General features: G+C 38.6%; 1 protein-coding gene across 9 annotated transcripts in view; it reads right to left on the bottom strand.

The window, feature by feature from the left end:
• CASK (calcium/calmodulin dependent serine protein kinase) overlaps positions 1-20133 on the bottom strand; it is a 392189-nt gene that overhangs the window by 120054 nt on the left and 252002 nt on the right. For all 9 annotated transcript variants that reach the window (XR_005725457.1, XM_040266154.1, XM_040266155.1 and 6 more), the window contains 3 exons: positions 13069-13171; positions 7238-7413; positions 2099-2221 (listed from right to left, as the gene is read on the bottom strand). Coding sequence is in view for 8 of the 9 variants with exons in the window: in XM_040266154.1 (XP_040122088.1) it covers positions 2099-2221; positions 7238-7413; positions 13069-13171 (402 nt within the window). In the remaining variant the exon portion in view is untranslated. The remainder of the gene's footprint in view (positions 1-2098; positions 2222-7237; positions 7414-13068; positions 13172-20133) is intronic.

Below are 20133 nucleotides of genomic sequence, written 5' to 3'. Positions count from 1 at the left end.
GCGCTGAGGCAAGTGTGGGCCTGCTGTCTGAAGAATAGCAAGGAGGCTGACATGAGGGAACAAAGCGAGAAGAGGAGAGTAGGAAGGGGTGAAGTCAGAGAGGTAACAGGGAGTGAAATGGTAAACTAAATTAATAATACTTCAGGAGACAGGTCTAGCCTAAAGGTATAAACTCAAGGTGTACAGATAGCATTTGAAGCCACTAAAACTATTAATAGATGAGGTCTCCAAGGGTCTGAGGCTTCCCTGGTGGCTCAGCTGGTAAAGAATCTGCCTGCAATGCAGGAGACCTGGGTTTGATCCTTGGGTTGGGAAGATCCCCTGGAGAAGGGAATGGCTACCCACTCCAGTGTTCTGGCCTGGAGAATTCTGTGGACTGTATAGTCCATGGGGTCACAAAGAGTCAGACACGACTTAACAACTTTCACTCTCACTTTCCAAGGGTCTGAGTGTAGACAGGAAGATGAAGAGCAACGGGCTGTAGCACTCCATTGTGAAGACATGGTGCAGGGAGGTGAGGAAGAATCGGCAGGATCTGGAAGGGGCTGCCACAGAGGTAAAAGGGAAACCAGGGAGAGAGGTGCCCTGAAGCCAAGGGAGGACAGAGTTCCAGAAGTATGGATGTCCAAATGCTGATATGCCAAGAGGGAGAATCATGAGCTCTGACCACTAGACTCAGCAACGTGAAGGTCACTGGTGACTTGACGACTTGACAAGAGCTATTTTAGTGGAGTTGGTAGGATTGCAACCCTGACTAGAGTGGGTTCAAGAGAAAGAGATGGGAGAAACTGAGGAAAGTGAGTAGAAATAACACTTTCTAGGAGTTTCGCTGTCAAGGGGACTAGAGAATAGGGGCAGAGGCTGGAGCGGGTTGTAGGGTTAGGAGAACATGTGTGTGTGTGTAATGAAAATAAGTGGTAGCTTGTTAGATCCCACAGAGATTGGAAGGTGCTGATGCAGGGAAGGGCTCACAAGTAGGAGCGCTGACCTTGAGTAAGTGAATAGGATAGGATCTTGAGTACAAGGGAAAGGGGTGTGGTAGGCTGAATCCTGATTCCAGCTTCAACAATTTTTGTGACTTGGGGCAAGATTCTTAACCTGAGGCTTAGCTTTCTCACCTGTAAAGTGAGAATTTCCTGGAACTGTTGAACACTGTAATGTCTTCATCAAATAGTACTATCTCATTGAAGCCCCAAGTTATAATTTTCTTTAATAGTGATACTTCATTGGCAGGATAGGATATAAAAAGAACTTTTAAAATCTGCTTTTTCTAGAGCCTAGGAGCCACAACTACTGAAGCCCACATACCCTGGAGCTCCTGCTCCACAACATAAGAAGTCCCTGTGACGAGAAGCCTGCATACCACACTAGAGAGTAGTCCCCTCTTGCTGCAACTAGAGAAAGCCAGCATGTAGCAGTGGAGACCCAAGTGAAAGTGAAGTCGCTCAGTCATGTCTGACTCTTTGCGACCCCGTGGACTATAGCCTACGAGGCTCCTCCATCCATGGGATTTTCCAGGCCAGAGTACTGGAGTGGTTGTCATTTCATTCTCCAGGGGATCTTCCCAACCCAGGGATAGAACCTAGGTCTCCCGCATTGCAGGAAGATGCTTTACCATCAGCCACCAGGGAAGCACCCAGCACAGCCATAAATAAATAAATAAAATTAAAAAAATCTTTTTCTTAAGAAAATAAATCTGTATCTAGTATCTACTGAAATAAAAATAATGCTATAAAGTATACAGTCACAACCAAAGCAATGATAATCGCTTTTTAAATATCACACACTAAGTGCTCCTTCTGTTGTTCATGTTGTGCATCCTTGGAAGATGTGTTGGTAGAGAACAAACAAGCCTTCCTCTGGGATGGATTTTGCCTTAATTCTCTTTCTTACCCTCTTGTGATGAAGCTGAATGTCACTAAAATGAAACATCCTCTTAGATGTTTACAGAGAGTGCATAGAAACAGTAAATAAGGTGAACAAAACTAATGAAAAAATGCTCAGGAAAAAAAAAAGGGCGGAAAGGGGCACCTTACAGAGTAATGCATTCTTGTCACTGGAACTGTCCAAACAAAGTGCCACCTATGAGCTCACATACCTTAAGCCATGGGTGATTCAGTGCTTCATAAACAGTGATCCTCTCGGCGGGATCCAGCATCAGCATTCGGCGTACGAGGTCTTTGGCACTTTCAGAGATATGGCTCCACTGCCTTGGATTCATCTGAAGAGGGGAAAGGAAAATTACACAGTTAGGTTCAGTGAGATGTTAATGTTCACTGTTAATATCCCTACACTGTTTCAATGCAAATAAGATTCAGGTAGCAAAGTAGAGAAATCGGATTCTAAAGACTTGCTTTCTAAGGAAGAAGAGGACTGAGGTCATATATTTCCTATTGTTCAACACATGAGAATTTGCATCAGTAAATATTCTTTATACATATTCTGATTAGATATATAATAACATTTTAAATAATTGAAGAACAGAATGTTCACGATTCCAGGTTCTATCTCAGGTAAAATAAAAAGTCTAGCATCTAGACTCTAAGCAGATGAGAATGCTTTGATCTAGAAAGAACTAAAATAAAATTTAAAAATTTTAAAGAAGTGTTTTTAATATTTTGTTTTTAAAACTGGGAATTAACAGTAACTGTGAAGCCACACAAAGTAGCTTTTATTAATAGGATACTTTGGTCACTGTATGTCATTTTCAGCATTTAGGAAAAAATATATTACTATAGGCCTTACAAAAAACCCAATTTACTTGTATGTTATTCTTAGTGAAGTGACTTTTCCCCCTCTTTTAGAGATGAGACAACTAAGCTACAAGGTAAGTCGCCTAAAGCCAAACAAAAAAATAAATTATGAGTTGTTCCTAAGACACAGGACTCATGAGCAAGGCTGTGGATCTCTGAGGAAAAGAGTTGGAAGACTCCTGGGAAAAGGAGTATGTCTGAGACCAGGAACCAGGAAGAAATGGAAAGGAATGCTTGGGGCTTGGAGTTGGGAAGACAAGTGGGGACAGGAGGGAAGAGATGGAGCAGGGTTCACTCCCTATTTAATATTAGGAAACTGACTGAGTGAGCACGTAGGAGCTGTCTGTTGCCAGGAGCTGTAAACAATGCCATGGCTTTAACCGGCAGAGACCCATGTCATTTTCTATGGGAGAAAGATGCAGAATAAAGTCCGCATCACTTTAAAGCCAAATAAAATCACCGCTTGCATTGTAGTACACACGAATCATTATAATCTGGCCAAGGTTTAGCATCAGACATTTTGCTCTGGCTAATGTGAGGCTTTGTTGTAGTAGACAGAGAGTGGAAAATGTTCCATCTTCTTTGTCTAACAGGCAGAATTCTAAGCGGTAATCACTTCCCTTGTCAGATCCCTTAATTAAAAGCGAATGCCGTGAGACTGTTGAAATACTGTCATCCTACTGAAACTGTGATCGGTTGACAAGTTTGAAATAGGGAGGCGAGTGATTAGATGGGGCTTAGACAGCCTTGCTTCTTCTTCTCCATCTTGGAGATGATGTTCTCTTTCATGTCTGAATGACCTGTCCTCAGGAAAGGTGTTGAGAAACCATCTGAAAGTGGTCGTAAGATTTCTGAAGTGAGCAGAGGTTGAGAAGTATACTCCCTGGTCCTTTTCATGAGGGAGCCCAATCCGGGGTTTTCTCTTTGGCAGAAAAGAGTAGCTGATATTAATTTAGGAGGCTGACTATATCTTTACCATCTGAGCCATCAGGGAAGCCCTTGAATATATAAGGGATAACAAAACAGGGCTATAAAGCAGTCTTAATTATTTGAATAGGAAAGCGAGGCAGCTGAAAACTCCTGCTGTGTAGACACTAATTGGATATCCAGAAACAAATGATATAAGGTGACATTGTATCTTTTATAGACTTGGGGAAATATATTTTTGTCCTTTATAAAAAATTAATTGAAATTAAATGTTAGCATATATTTTAGCTAAAGTATTCTCTCCTATCGACCTCAAAAGAGCAAGTAAGCTAGTAAACGAGAATAAAAAGTTAAAATTATCCATTCATCTGCTGATGGACATCTAGGTTGTTTCTATGTCCTGGCTATTATAAACAGTGCTGCAATGAACATTGGGGTACATGTGTCTCTTTCAATTTTGGTTTCCTCAGTGTGCATCATGTAAGAAACGAATCGCCAGTCTCTGTTCGATGCAGGATACAGGATGCTTGGGGCTGGTGCACGGGGATGATCCAGAGAGATGATATGCGGTGCGAGGTGGGAGGGGGGTTCAGGATTGGGAACTCATGTACACCCGTGGCGGATTCATGTCAATGTATGGCAAAACCAATACAGTATTGTAAAGTAAAATAAAGTGAAAAAAAAAAGTTAAAATTATTTAAGACCAGTAGTAGTTTATAAACTATGACATTTTAAATATATTACATTTAAAATGTATCATCAAAATTTTCTTGAAAATACTCATAGAGATTAAGGATTTTTAATTTTTGTTGTTGTTAAGAACCACCAGGGTGGTAAAATATTTTTGAGATCTGCTCCAAAATAATCTAGTAGCATGTAGAATATAGATAAAACACGATTGGCTGGATATAGATAAATATTAAAGCTGTGAGTTCATTATACTATTATCTCTCCTATTTTGTTAGAAATTTTCAGTAACAAAAATTTAAAAATGAATGCTGACACAATCAGTATTTTTTTAAAGGCCCAGTAGAGTCATCACTGATAATAAAGATGGATCTGTACTTCAAGCTAAGCTACTGAAAACCTGGGGCCTTTGTAAGGAAAGCCATGAGTATAAGCAAGAGGTGAGGTTAGCCAAGTAACAGTAAATATGTTATTAACTTTAAACCCCCAGGTACAGAAATTATAGTATAGCTGCCACTGTCCATCTGACTATATTATACTAGAATACTAAGAATAGGAAATTTTAAAACAGTTAAACTTTTGGACATATTTTACTAGTCCAAATTTTTTTCTAAACAAAGAAACAAAGATAACTATTCAATGCTTTAAAAATAGACAAAATCAAATACCAAGAAGCCGTTGGAATGAAGCACATTGCCTTGGAAACCAGGAAGTTAGCAACTGAACAAACACAAAGGAAGAATTCTATTATTAGCAAATGCTTATAGCTCAAGAAGGCAGGTGGGAGATTTTATTATATGGTACCTACGTCATAAGTTGCTGTGAGGATGAAAAGAGTTAATATAAGTAAAGTGCTTAGAACAGTTCCTGGAACATAGTAAGCACTGTGTATGAGTTAGCTATCATTATTGCTAGTATTATTATTACACTGATAGATTACTGTGTTTATTTTCACATGTTAGTATCTGTGATTTCACTTGGCAAAATTCAACGAGAAAGCATTCCTGATAGCCACTCACAATTTCCAGGGATTGAAGGGAGATGATTACTTACAAGCAGTTTCCTGAGACCTTGAAAGGACTGATTTTATTCCCCAATGGTCAACTGACTCTAAGAGAAGTAGAAGAACCTATACGTAAAACGTCTTTCTCTGTTAACAGAGTTTTCCCATAGATCTTCATCTAAATAAAGACAAATCTGTGTACCTTTATATATAAGCCGATGGTACACAAGGAAAAAAAGTACAAACCATTCTCACTGACTCACTTCCACAAGCTTCAGTTGCGGTTTACAGAATAAGGCCACAACTCTGAAATTACTTTACCTTCATTTCTTTTTTTCCCTTAAGTTTTGTCAAGTCCCATATAAAATTCTAACATTACTGAGGAGCAGAGGAAAAAAAAAACAACTATAGGGGCCTCACAGTTTTGGAGTGTAGTGTTATATGAATATAAACCTGTGTGTTTGGTTTTTATGTTGCCAGGCATGGCTGAAAACGAAAACAGTGATTTTGTTGAATAGAAAGTGCATGTGTTAATAATAACGGGAGGAAGGAGAACTTCCTCAAAATAAACTGCCCTGATTTGATATCCAGACACATACTCTTCTGTGCTTCCCATACAGAGCATTGTATTCCATCAGCCATACAAGGTGGCACAGGGCAATAAAGTGTATAAGCTAGGGTAGTGAAACCAACCCGAAGCTTATTTCCAAGAACCTCCTAGATCTTTTTGGTATAGCCACTCATGATGTCAGTAATGGCTTCTTAAATTATTTAGTAATGAAAGTAATAATGTACTAATTAGAAGTCTGGGAACAGTACATGTAGTTTGCAATTCACAGTAGCCAAAGATGAATAGAAATATTTAAATTACACCAAAATGGCTCTAAATTACATTATGAAATGCAGTTGTGATACTGGCATTTCAGTTTATCCTGGAAGGTAAGTGGCAAATTTTTCAGCTGTGCGGGCTGACTACATAAAATGCAATAAAATAACATGCATGCTAGAGCAAAAACAAATAAAGGTTAATAGACACTAAATCTAAAAGTAAGATAAAGAATTACTAAAATTACCTGGATGAAATTTCCATTTTACTTTAGAAATGAAGAAATAAAAATAAAGCCCTTTTCTCAAATTATACAAAGAAGGGCCAAAGAAATTTACGCTCCAGCTCAGCCTGAATAAATGGGTTTGATCACCAGACAGCTAATGGATATTTTAAAATCTGGGCTCGGGTCTGTCACAGACACCTTACCCAGGGTAAAATAAAATCTCACATTCTCTCACAGTAAATTCCAAGGAGTATTCCATATTCTTTCCTTGAACTAGAATTTTATTTGAAATAAGTGGGGCACAAACAAATTACTATGAATTTGAGTTAGCTAAACAGTCAGTTTCACTAGAATGTACTTGTGGTCAAAGATTTTGACTTGTAGTGTGGCTTTGTGACTCTGAGGGCCCAGAATGTGGAAGAAAAGGGAAACACCGATCGGGTCTCTGGTCTTTATACTGTATCAAAGACAAGTCGGGTCCCTGTTTTCTGGACTAAACACAGAGTTGGAATCCAAATACGTGGGGTGGACTAGAGGCAGCACAGAGGGAATAAGAAGGGAGGAGTGAGGCAATGGTTTCTTTTAAAGCCAGTCATCTGGATGATAATTTGGCTGCGATCAACTCTGAAATTTACTTGAGAGCTTTGTTGCCTAACAAGGCTAGTGGATCAAAGATGCAAGCAAAAAACTTTTGTCCGACTGGGGTAACTATGTTGACCATAATAAACAATCCAAAGAGAGACAATAACTTAAAACATTTTTTTTTCAGAATAATTTAATCTCAGTGGAAAAATAAAACATTCATAATATATTACCTTATATTTTCCTTTAATAATGCCTTCAAACAATCTTTCCTTGGTTCCATAAAAAGGCAAACAACCGCTTAGCAGGATAAAAAGGATCACGCCACAACCCCAGACATCTACAGGTTTTCCATAAGGCTCTCTCTTGACAACTTCTGGGGCCATAAAATGAGGTGTTCCAACGCGCCCTATATTTAAAATGACAACATCAAGGAAAAAATGTTTACATAAAATGGGTTTCCCCCCATTTGAAAACTGAAAATAACAGTGTGAATGACAAGTTTAACAATGTAAATATTACCACCTCTTCCCTCCTCTGTAAAATCAAGGAAAAAAAAGGCAGAAAGAAAAAATTTATTTATCTAATCACCTCTTGAAAATACTGAGCCCAGGAGAGAGAGGTACTCTATCTTCTAACACTGCTACTTCCTATTGAATTCTGCAGGGTGCATGGTAAATATTTACCTATTTCTTGCATCATGAAGAAGTTGTTTAAAGTTTATAGTTTTCACATGTTTGAAAAAAATTACTAAAAATACAGAGCAGAGACAGTGGCAGGGAGAGGGGGGAACAAGTGAGAAAATATCTGTGGAGAAAAAGATTACTTTTGACTGCCAAACAGAAAGTCTCAAATTAAACCTAATGCTGAGAACTTTTGCTTGGAATATGACTCTGAATCCGAAATCCTGTTCAGTAGATTTTAGGAATTAATTGCAGCAATTAACAGTGGTTAATGATATTTTGTTATAATAGGATTTTAGCTTCCTTCAAATATTAATAATGGAAGAGAATGAGAGCAAATATATGACATAAACCAAAGCAAAATCATGAGGCTCTTCCCATTCGATTCTCTTTGATTTCTATCTTCTTTAAAGTGTTTTTCTTTTTTCCTATCAAAATTAGGTTTCAGGAAGGAATCTGAAAGCAGTTGTTTGCACACCAGTAGCCATCTTTGACGTAGCACCCCCTTTTCTTCTGTAGAACAAAAGATTTGTATCCTAGGGAAATACCTGTGGGAGGGGACTGCCTGCCAGATTTGACAGGTCTTCTAGCTCTAGGCGGGCCCAGTGCCCTCCTCTCTTCCCTTCCCCACACCCCTCACCTCATCATCCTGAGTCCAAGATCATATCTTCTAATCCAGCTAGAGAGAAAGCCTGTATCATAAAGTCTTGTTGGTGATTGCCAAACCTGGTTAGGATGGAAATGGTTGGGAACAGCTCTGAGCTTGTGTACTGGGAATGTTCTTTTGCTGAAAATTGTGGATCCCCTTCTTCCCCCACAACAGAGGAGATTATGTTCAGGGTTCAGAGAGTGAAAATATTTTTATTTAAAATGTATGGTAGATCAGACAAAACTCTGTACCAGTTAGAAGGAAAGATTTTTATTTTCATGTTGCCCCATTTAGTTTCCTCAAGTAACATAAAGAAGCGTGAAATGATGAGAACTAAGCCTCCTACTTCATTAACAGCTGGGACAGGGCAGTGCCCTTGGAGAAATGTGCCTTGGTCTGATGGACAGGAGATGGTAAAAGTAGGGAGCAGCAGGGTAAGAGATCAGAGTACTCATACCAGGGCACCAGCCAGGTACCTGATGGTGGTTGGGATACTGCTTGGAAACGCAACTTGCCTCTAACTACAAGACAGGGCCAAGCAACTCAAAATGTAGGTCTCAATCTGGGATTAGTCAAGAGCCCCCATGGCCAGCCCTGGCCAACCAGGGGGAGATTCTCTCCATTTATCTAGATTGAAGACTACTATGGTATTGGAGAATCAGTGTTCATCCTTGAGGAAGATACATGTCTTTGGTTAAGGAATTTGCTCACAAATTTTGCTCATCATGTGTTAGTCACTCGGTTGTGTCTGACTCTGCGACTCCATGGACTGTTAGCCCGCCAGGCTCCACTGTCAATGGAGTTCTCCAGTCAAGAATACTGGAGTGGGTTGCCGTTCCCTTCTCCAAGGGATCTTCCTGTCCCAGGGATTGAACCTGGGTTTCCTGCATTGCAGGTGGATTCTTTACCACCTGAGCCACCAGGGAAATAAAAGAATTTATAGGAGTGGATTTTTAAAAATTTATTTCATGCAGATTGGTAGAATGTGAAAGGACTGTAGTTACCCTTTAACATATACTGACCTTCCCAATTTCCTGGTTTGTGATCACTTGACTTTTCCTTCTTTGTGGTCACTTGATTTTTATGATGTTGACCACAGAACTCTAAGAACGGGAAGCCAAATTACCAAACCAAATTAAATGTCACTGTGCATGAGACACTTCAGATGTGTAGTTAAAAAATTAAATGTTATTTTTTTTGATAATATAATAAAACCTTATTACCCAGAACCTCAGGGAAGGGGGAGTTGTTCTGAATAGGTACATATTCATTATACTTTAGGACTTGAATCTTTACACACCCACCCCTTTTTACTTTAAGAATTTTGGATGGCTCTCTTTCTATAATTTCCTGACTTCTTTTATATATGATGCTGCACATAATTCAACCTTTTCTTGATGACTCAGAATTATTATCATGATACCAATGAAAGAAATCTGGTATGGAACCAAAAATGTACTGCATACCCTGGAGAATAAAGGTTGATTTTTTTCAGTATAAAAGGCTGCTGTGCTTTCCAGCTTTTGATATCTGCTCAACATATTTTTTTTTTGGTCAGGCTTTCATTTATTTTCTTTCACTATGCTTACTCTGGCCTTGTCTTCTCCTCATTTGTTGCATAAAATTTGCTATAAACTGTAAACTCATTAGAAACCAGATTCTTTCACTTAGTAAAAATTTCCCAAGTGCCTGCTGGGTCCTAGACACAGTGGTCTAGGACCACTGGGGACATACAAGGGATAAGCCATGGTCCCCCTTTGCCCTCACAAAGCTCAGTCTTTGATATAATTACAAATCCCTGTGTGAAATGCTATATGAAGGCATGTAGGCCAGACAGCTATGGGAATATGGGAGAGAACGAACAGGGTTACCTAACTTGGGATGGTGACAATCAGCCTGCTTCTAAGAATACTTTGTTAACTAGATACACAAAATGACAAAAGGCATTCTAACCAGAGGGAAAGGCAGGTGTAAGCTATGAAGGAATGCCAATCAACAAAACTTTCTGAAAAATGGAAGCATGTCAGCCTCAGAGTGTGTCTTCACATGTTCACTCGAGAGAACCGTGAACAGGTACTAAGGGCAGAAAATGTCTTGCTGCTATTACATTTATTTTCTAGGTTCCTAGTTATATTCTGGATAAGTGAGTTTCCAAACAGCTGAGTTTCTGATAGGGAACATGTAAATATATGTAAATGGCTTTTTATTATATAGGACATATAATGGACAGAATTACTTTTGATTTGAAGGACTCAGTGATCAAAGATTCCAATCTAACAGGGAAATAGCTTTCTTTTAGATATTAGCAAATGAGCTGATACATTTTCAGAAGTATCTTAAACAACATGAAAACTTTTTATAAGAGAAATCATTTATCCTTTATCTACATATGTAGATTGCATTTTAAAGACATTGTAATACTTGAAGTAGTAATGCAAGCAAAGGTATGTTTAAGAAATGACAGTATTTTGACCACCACAAAGTATTTTGACTCTGTAAGGACTGAGAAAAATAAATTTTGCACAACTGATACACTGTGAGTTAAAAATCAGCTTTAAAAATACAAACTTGATGGGAAAGATTCGTGGACTTTAGGAAAATAGACTAACGTAAAAAATGTCTGGATAAGTCATGAATCTGTTTTTCCCCTTCAGTCAAGGGACATAGTAAAATGAAGTCCATACCATCTTTAATGCTAACAGGATGCAAATTGAGATCAAGAGAAACAAAGTGACTCTAAATGGCCAATATATATAACAGCATATAAAAGGAATTCATTTTATATCATATCATCCCATCAACCTTGAGGATATAATCATCAGAATTAGTTATTTAATTGTGTAGCCTTAACACGGGGGTGATCTGTACAAATAGTGGATGTGAGAGAGTTAAACAGCAATATTTGTTTAGAAACAACTTGGGATTTGTAGTTGATTACAAGATTAATATGAGCCACCAGTGTTACAACAGGGTTGTCCTAAAAGCTCATGCAATTTGGGGAGGCTAATAGGAATGTAAGATCCGCAGCAAAAGCAGCGATAGCTTCAAGGTTCTATGTGTTGGAAGTGCCTGGAGATGTGCTCGGTTTTGGCTCCGTACTTGGTGTAGTCAGGAGACTGAAGCAGTTTATGTGAGGAATGATGGCTAAATCAACCTAGGCGAGTTAACTTGGATAAAAAGGTGGACATGATGGCAGTTTTTAAGCATCTGAATGACTATCGTGTGGAACGATTAAAATTTCTCACCGTGGCTCCAAAAGCCAGAAGTAGGACTCCTGGGTGGAAGTTACAGGAAGATAGACTTCTGTTTAATGTAAGGATGGATGTTTCAATAGTTAGGGAGCTTTTAAAAAATGGAATGAACTGTCCTAGGACATAGTGAATTCTTTGCCACCTTAAGAATTAAACTAGAGTTCAGTCTTTTGCAGGGAATTTTATGAGAGAATTCAATCATTAGTTTACAAGACTGGAGAAGTTTAAGGCCTCTTTGAATTCTGATTCAGTGATTCTATGGTTAAACTGCATGTTGTTACCTGACCCTATGGTCAGTCTTCTGATCACAGTTTCAAACTTTTCATAGGTTTTGAATTCACTAGTTCATTTGAATTAGAAAAAAAATAATCAGTTTTCAAAACAATACTCCACTTGCAATTTCTCATATTCTTAGAAATGAGTGACTAGAAGAAAACACAAAACTAGAAGAAAATCTAAACACAATTTAATTTTGGAAGGCAATGTGGTAAATAATGATTTAAAGACTACAACTATGACTCATAGCTCATTTTTCAGAAGATGGCCTATGTTAATACTGCTTTGATATTTTAGTAACAGTAAATGAAATGAAATGAAATATTCTGTGTAAAAGATTATTTTGATATTTATCATTTGTCTGGTATTTTAATTTAATATAAGCATTCTTGAAAGATGACAGGTTTAAAAAGGTTCTGTTGATATTTTTCCTCTTTGTGAAGGCTGGCAGTACTTGGAGATGGAAAATAGAAAGCAATGGCTAGAAGACTGGTAGTTGGTATAATGGAGAACTAAGCAATTTGCATAACTAAAGAACAAAACTAAAAACAGGGCAGCATTCTGAGCTGGAATCTACTGAAAGGAATAAATAAAACCAAATACTTGAATCTGTAATTAGCATCCACCTCTGCATACTGGTGAAGAAAGTTGGTTTTAACTTTTCTTCCTATTTTATTCTGGCATGGGAAATTTCTAGTTATGTTTGCTTTGGCTAATAATAAAATCAGTCTGTGCTCCTATCTGCTTGCTCTTCCCAAACACACAGACTGATGGCCTGAGTGTGACTCTTTCACAAACGGAAAGAAGAAAGCAGTGTGAAATTAAAAGTCAGCCACAGATATAACGTGAAAGAAGTGAATCCACACACTTTAGATTTGACTTCATTTGGCCAGTTCAACTTTAAAAGTCGCTTTGCCTCAAATATCACCTTCTTCCAATACTGTTTTAATCTCTGTATGTTGGGTCTCTTCCCTGTTAAATGTTGAGGATACAAAGAGTAAAACGATGGAGTTCTTAAGAGACTAAAATTCTAATTATTATTATAGAATTATTAAATTCAAACCTATATTATGGCACTTTTTTTGGGGTGGGGTGGAATGTGGTCTGAAACACTGAGGATAGACTAATATTTAGTTTGAAAACTTTACATCAGCCTAAAAAGTGATGCAGTTTTGAAGGAAATTTTTTAAAAAAAGTACTCTTACCTCCAGCTACAAGTCCAGACTCCCCTAATTGAATAGCTACCCCAAAGCCCCCAAGTTTAACAGGTGCTGAATTTTCCTTTGAGGCAAGGAGAACACAGTGGGGCTGAAAAGAAAAACAAACCAAAGAAAATGATTGTCAGTGAACAGTTTACACAAAGCCAAATATCATGACCGTATTTGTTGTTGTTCAGTCGCTAAGTCGAATCTGACTCTTTGTGACCCCATGGACTGTAGCCTGTTAGGCTCCTCTGTCCATAGGTTTTCCCAGGCAAGAATACTAGAGTGGGTTGCCATTTCCTTCTCCAGGGGATCTTCCCGGACCAAGGATCGAACCTGTGTCTCCTGCATTGGCAGGTGGATTCTTAACCACTGAGCCACCAGGGAAGCCCATATAGTAAAATACTTTAAAAACTCCTGGAATTACTTTGGATGGTTGAATTATTTGTCTGTTCTCATGTCTGGCTGATTTCTCCAAAGACTTACCTGTTTTGTCCAGCATTTTTCAGGAATTATTTGCTTCCAAGATTAGGGTGTGGTGCTTGGAACCACTCAGGAGGAATGGATGTTCAAGACAGACAGACAGATGTGTTTTCTGCCTTTTCATGCAATATTTTCCCTCACTGAGTGACAGCCTACATTTGTTTAAGGAAAAGTATATTTTACACCTAAGTTTCCTGAAATCTGACTTTATCTACAGAGCCACTGTATCTTGGCCCTTAGGGGATGTTGATGACCCCTTTTCTGCCCCCTCTCCCACCATCCTATTTTTCTTTATTCATTCCACTCCCAAGTAAGATTTAATGACTCTAATTGAGCCCTTCTCCTCGGGAATTCAATGCTCTTCCTTCCTGGGGTCTCTTCTCTGGATGTGCCCTTCTTTTCTGTGGGAAGGGGAAGTGAGAAAAGAGAAGGGGGGAAGGAGACTACTGGGCTGGCCTCTAGTCCAGGGTAAAGACCTCCCCACCCAGCCCCGAGGAGCAGCTGCTTGACCAGGGCTGTCTAAGAATCATATGATTTTTGGTTACAGTGAGAGTCTCTTTATAGGACCTAGTCCTCCTGCATATGCCTTTTTCTGGGACCTTGTTGGGGCTGGTGTCAGGAAGGCATTTAATTGTAGGGAACTTTGGTCTCTGCTCAAATACTATGCTCCTCTCTGTGACTAACATTACATATGTATGACCTGCTCTTAAAATATGGGTTTAGTGAAAAAGGCAAGCCTCTTCAGGCTTGGAAGATAAAGGTATTTTTTATTCTCTCCCACACTTGATCAGATATAAAATGACCCAGTTTTAGTTCAGGTTTAGCCTACATGACAGTGGGCATGAAGAGACCCATACAATAAAATTCTGAGCTGGTACACCCAGTGATGTTTGATGATGGATATACAAAAGTGGGAAGGATTCTTTTATACTTTAGAAGCTATTTTTTGTCCAAGGGTATTTAAAGACCTTTACAATAGAGTGTAGCACAAAGAAAAATGAGCCCTTGAGTATAAATGTGTGTATGAGTGAGAGAAAGAGGAGAGAAAAAGCAAGTGTACATGGATGGTGAGCAAACTGCAGGAAGACACAAAGTAGCTGGTAGGGTCTATGGAAGGACAGGCAAACCTCTACAGAAACCAACTGACAGAGTGCTCTCTCTCAATGCGAACTTTCAGTTGGTTCAAACAGAGATCAATGATAAGAGATCTAGTGTAGGGCATGGCAAATGAACAAGCCTAGAAAAGGACAGGCCTGATGCAGAAGAAGAAAATACAGACTAGACCCAGACAGGGTCTCCTGGCCAGTGTCATCATTACCTTCTTAGGAAGGAGTAGTAGAAGCTTAAATTTGAATCTCAGGGCATACACTTTATAGTTTCTTGACTATATTTATGCTTAAGTTAATGTTACACTGAGATTTATCCAACAGGGTGTGGATTCAGTCACTCTCAACAAACCCTTTAGTGAGATAAGTCATAAAATTGGAACTTAAGATAAAGAATAAACAAAGAAACCAACATACGTAAATGAATAGAAGACTCTAGTAATGTTAAGTGCTAGGGAGGGAAAATTAAGCTGGTGAGGAGGTAGGTGTTACAGGTTTGGAGACTAGGGAGCTGCTATTTAGTAAGACAAGGAGTGTCAGAGAAGACCTCTCTAATAGGGTAATAGGTGAACACACACCAGAATGAAGCGGCAGAAAGTCACATGGAGGTAAGATCTTGGTGTGGAGCATACTATGTAGAAAAGCTCAGAGGCACAAAGGGGGTTGCTATGTTTGGAGAAAAGTGAGGAAGCCAGTGTGTTGGGAAAGGAATGAACAAAGGTAAGAGTGGTAGGAAATGAGATTTAGATGATCAACGACCCTATTGTCTAGGGTTTTGAAGTCAAGGACAGAGTTCTGGGTTTTAGGCTGAGCAAGATGGGAAACCATTGGGAGGTTTTGAGCAGGAGAGCATGAAGATGAGTTTTAGGTTTGGAAAGGATCACTTGAGCTGCTGCGGGGAGAAGAAATGGCAAGGGCGCAAGAATGGATGAAAGGAGACCAGGTAGGAGGCTTCTGTGGGTGTTCAGGCAAGAGAAGATGGTGATTTGGACTAGACCAGAGTGATAGAGGCCGGGAGGGTAAAAAGTGGTCACATTCAGGGTATGTTCTGAAGGTAAATTTGACAAGAACTGCTGCTGGATATGAAGTGTGAAAGAGAGAGATAGGTCAAGTATGGTAATTAGGTTTTTGTCCTGAGCAACTGAGTGAAAATGAGGATGTCATTTACTGAATTTGGGAAACACAGGAGTAGAAATATGAAAGAGGGGTCAAGAATTTGGTTTCACACAAATTGAGTGTGAGGTCATGTAAGACAGGCAAGGGAAGGCTGGGACTAGAGATATAAATTGGGGATCAAAAGCATGTACATAATATTTATAGCCAAGATAATGAATGAAATCACTTAGGGAGTGAACTACTAATAGAGAAGATGAGGTCAGAGAATTGAGCCCTGGTACACACCAGTATTTGAGGCAAGGAAGATGAGAACAATCTAGCAAAGGAAACAAAATGTCTGGACAGTGAAGCAAGGGGAAAATCAGAAGACACGGGTGTCCTGGAAGGCTACTAAGAAGTCATTAAAGGTGAGAATTGATGATGATATCTGGCAACTTGAAATTCACTGATGAACTCGATAAGAAGGATTTTCGTGGTATGAAAGTGAAGTCGCTCAGTCATGTCCAACTCTCTGTGACCCCATGGACTGTAGCCTGCCAGGCTCCTCTGTCCATGGGGTTCTACAGGCAAGAATACTGGAGTGGGTTGCCATTTGGTGGTATAACAGAGACAAAAATCCCCACTGAACTATGTTCAAGAGAGAATAGGAAGAGATGATGTGGAAATAGTAAATTCAGATATCTTTCAAAACTTTACTGTAGTAGGATTAGAAAAATGGGATGTAGCTAGAAGAGAATGTGAAGCCAAGGAAGTTTCTTTAACGTTTTAATATTTACAAGTGGAGAAACCAAATTAACAAAACCTTCATGTACAAATCAGGCAGTTTCACAATTATTGACATTCTGTCATTATTGCTTTATCTATCTCCAACCATTTATTGTTATCATATTTTTGCTGAAGTCTTTTAAAACAAACCACATCATTTCACCAGTAAAATGTTCACATATGGGGAATCTGAGTGAAAGGTGCCTGCAATTCCTTGTATAATACTTTACCTGTAACCCTATTTTAAAGTCACTTAAAATAATTCTCCTTGTGGTTTTACTTTCAGTTTGTTACATAGTGGAGTGAGTTTGTTTAACTAGATTTTGACTTAATTTGGTGTTCTAATTATACAAAACATGTACATAAAGTTTCAAAGGCAACTGTGTTAGTTGCTCAGTCGTGTCCGACTCTTTGCGACTCCATGGACTGTAGTCTGCCAGACTCCTCTGTCCATGGGATTCTCCAGGCAAGAATACTGGAGTGGGTTGCCATTTCCTTCTCCAGGGGATCTTCCCGACCCAGGGATCAAACCTCGACTCCTGCATAACAGGCAGATTCTTTACTGTCTGAGCCACCAGGGAAGCCCAACCATAAACAAATACCTTTCAGAGAGGCCTACCTTTTGTTCCCTCCCCTCAAGCCCAGTCTCTCCCTCTTCATTGGCAACCATGTGTATCAGTTTTTGGTTTATCCTTCCATTGTTTCGTTTTGAAAATGAGACAATGCATACACATACTCAAAGTTTTCACATAACACCGTATGCATTAGGTCACTACATCGACATCTTCAGGGAAATTTTGTTTTGTTTTTTAAAGACAGACATTTGCATGCTGGTGGGAAAGATCCTATAGAAAGGAAAAAAATGACCTCAGAAAAGAAAGGGGATCGGATGTAGTGTACAAGTGGGAAGGGGGTTGGCCCTAGTGACAGTGAGGGAGGCACCTGTAGATGCAGGCAGATGTGAATGTTAGAAGATGAGGAAGTTCTCTTCTGAGCACTTCTATTTTCCATTTACTTGAAATAAAAAGTGATCAGCAATTGACAGTGGGGAAGGAGAGGGGGCTGTTGGCAGCATGAGAAGAGTGAAGGTGTGAAAAAGTATTTTCAAAGGATAGGAAAATGAACTAAGACAGTGGTTCTCAGACTTTAGTATCATATAGAGTTGCTGGCCTACATCCCCCCAAGTTTCTGACTCATAAGGTCTGGGATGAGGTTAAGACCATGCATTTCTGACAAGTTCCTGAGTGACGTTGATGCTACTAGTCTGGGAACCCATGCTTTGAGAAGCCCCAGACTAAGGAAATAGGGCAGGACTGCTGGCAGCATAGGAGCCCACTCAAGGTGTGTGGTCATGAGTTTAAAGCAAGACCCATCAACACTATTCTGTGTTTACACCCAGTGGTCCTCATTTTAGCTGGTGGGGTTCAGGCCTGGAATGGGAGGTCAGCTGAATTTAACCAGGGTTGGGATTTAGATAAAGAGAGCCAGGTGGGTGATATCAGTAAGAGCAGAAACCAGCGTATCTGTTTATTTCTTCTTTTCTACTTTTATCTTTTGTATAAAGAGCTAAGATAGCAACAAAGTTCAAGGAAGGGGAAGGATGAACGGAAGAGGATGTATGGGAATAAGCTAAGAACACCGAGACAAAAAGCAGAAAGCTCAGAATGAACAGGAAAAAGGCTCATACAAAGGAAGAACTAAGAAAAGCTTATACTCAAAACTGGGTCACAGTAGGGTCATTAGGGAACTGAAGATTGAAACATAATTAGTGTTTTGAAAAGGGGATGGCTTAGGTGTGGAAAAATAGCTACTACAATAAAAAATTTATAGTTGATTTTATGAAATAGAACATATAATAAACACTAGTCATTAAAAAATTCCTGCCAGGATTCTGAAAAGCTATTTGTACACCTGTGTCTATTGCAGCATTATTCACAATAGTCAAGAGGTGGAAGCATGTTCACTGACAGATGAATGGATAAAGAAAATGTGGTCTATACATACAGTGGAATATTATGTACCTTTAAAAAGTAGTCTGTCATATGGTACAACATGGGTGAACCTCAAGGATATTATGCTAAACAAAATAAGCCAGGCATAAAAAGCCAAATACTGTATGATTTGACTCAGATGAATTATCTAGAGTATTGAAAATCACAGAAAGTAGAAAGGTAGTTGCCAAGGGTGGGGGTAGAGAGAGGAGGAGTTCTTGTTTAGTGGACACGGAATTTCAGTTCTGCAAGATGAAAAATTTCTAGATAAAAACATAACAATAAGTATATTTAGCACCACTGAAGAATGTAAATATACTTATACAGCATAAATATAACAATATATTTGCACAATATAAATATACTTAACACCACTAAACTATACATTTAAAAATAGTTAAGGTAGTTAATTTATGTGCTTTTTTACACCTGCCTTCCCCATACGAAATTCCTCCTAGACCAATACAGTAATGATCTCCCTTCTCAGAAGTTCTAGGGGGAAGTAAGAGCTACAAAATGTTTTTATTCTAGCAATTTAAAAATATTCTCTCCCATGTGTCAAATTTATAACAAACTAAGAGCACTGGAGAATATGATGTTTAGGAGAGAGAATGTACTCCAAGATAATTAGAATTGTTAGATAAAGCCCAATGAGTTAAATATTATTTAGTGCAAAATAAACAGAGTTGCAGGGCAATAATTGTGGGGAGGATAAGAACTAACTTTTCTTCCCTTCAGATGACAACAACAAAAAAGGGGAAATGTGATTAAACTGCAGGGCCAGCAGTTAAGATGGACATATAGTGGTTAAACACTCCCTGCAGAGTAACTTTACTATTTTCTTTAAAATATAGGAGATATTTCAATCTACTTGGGAGAGTTTATCAAGGAGAGAATACTATTACAAATTTCATCTAATCCTAAAATTATAAGATTGTTAGAAAATAAATCCAAGGTCTTAATTAAGGGAATACATAAAATACACTAAGTAACACTTTAAATAATAAAATGATTCATTACTCATGTTACTATAATGCAATATAGGAATGCTATTTTATGTTGATTGCCAGTTTCTAAAATGAATCCAGAAAGAGAAATTAAATGCTTATGCTTTAAAGATCCAGACAGCATATTACATATCATTACTTAGGAAAAACAGAAAATGAATATTTTAGCTTAGAATTTATAGACTTCTTTATTTGGGGGGGAGGAGGGAAAACTTTTCATAATTGTCAAGGTAGAAGGTATTCATGTAAAAGATATAAGCAATTTCCTAAAGTTAAGTGTTGATTGAGCTTAAAGATAAAAGTTTTGCATAGTGGTGAAGTTTTTAATATTTTCACAGGGAGTCTAAGGGTTGTCATATTGAAAAAAGAAAGGAGAAAAATACACCTATTACCACATTCAAATATATTAAAAAAGACAAACCCAACCAATTGCACCACAACCGGATGGAGGAACCCAGCTGACACACCAAGACAAGTCTGTGTAGGGAAGCTTGGGGATCAGCTCCTGTTACTTCAGGAGAGCCTGAACTGTGAGTATGCCTTGATTTCAACTGCATAAATGATCCTTTTTGAAGTTACATTTTGATGATCTGAATAATA

Source organism: Oryx dammah, unplaced genomic scaffold (assembly GCF_014754425.2).
Source record: "Oryx dammah isolate SB20612 unplaced genomic scaffold, SCBI_Odam_1.1 HiC_scaffold_23, whole genome shotgun sequence".
NCBI classification, from domain to species: Eukaryota; Metazoa; Chordata; class Mammalia; order Artiodactyla; family Bovidae; genus Oryx; species Oryx dammah.
Note: the sequence above shows the minus strand (reverse complement) of the source record. Positions and strands in the feature narration are given on the sequence as shown.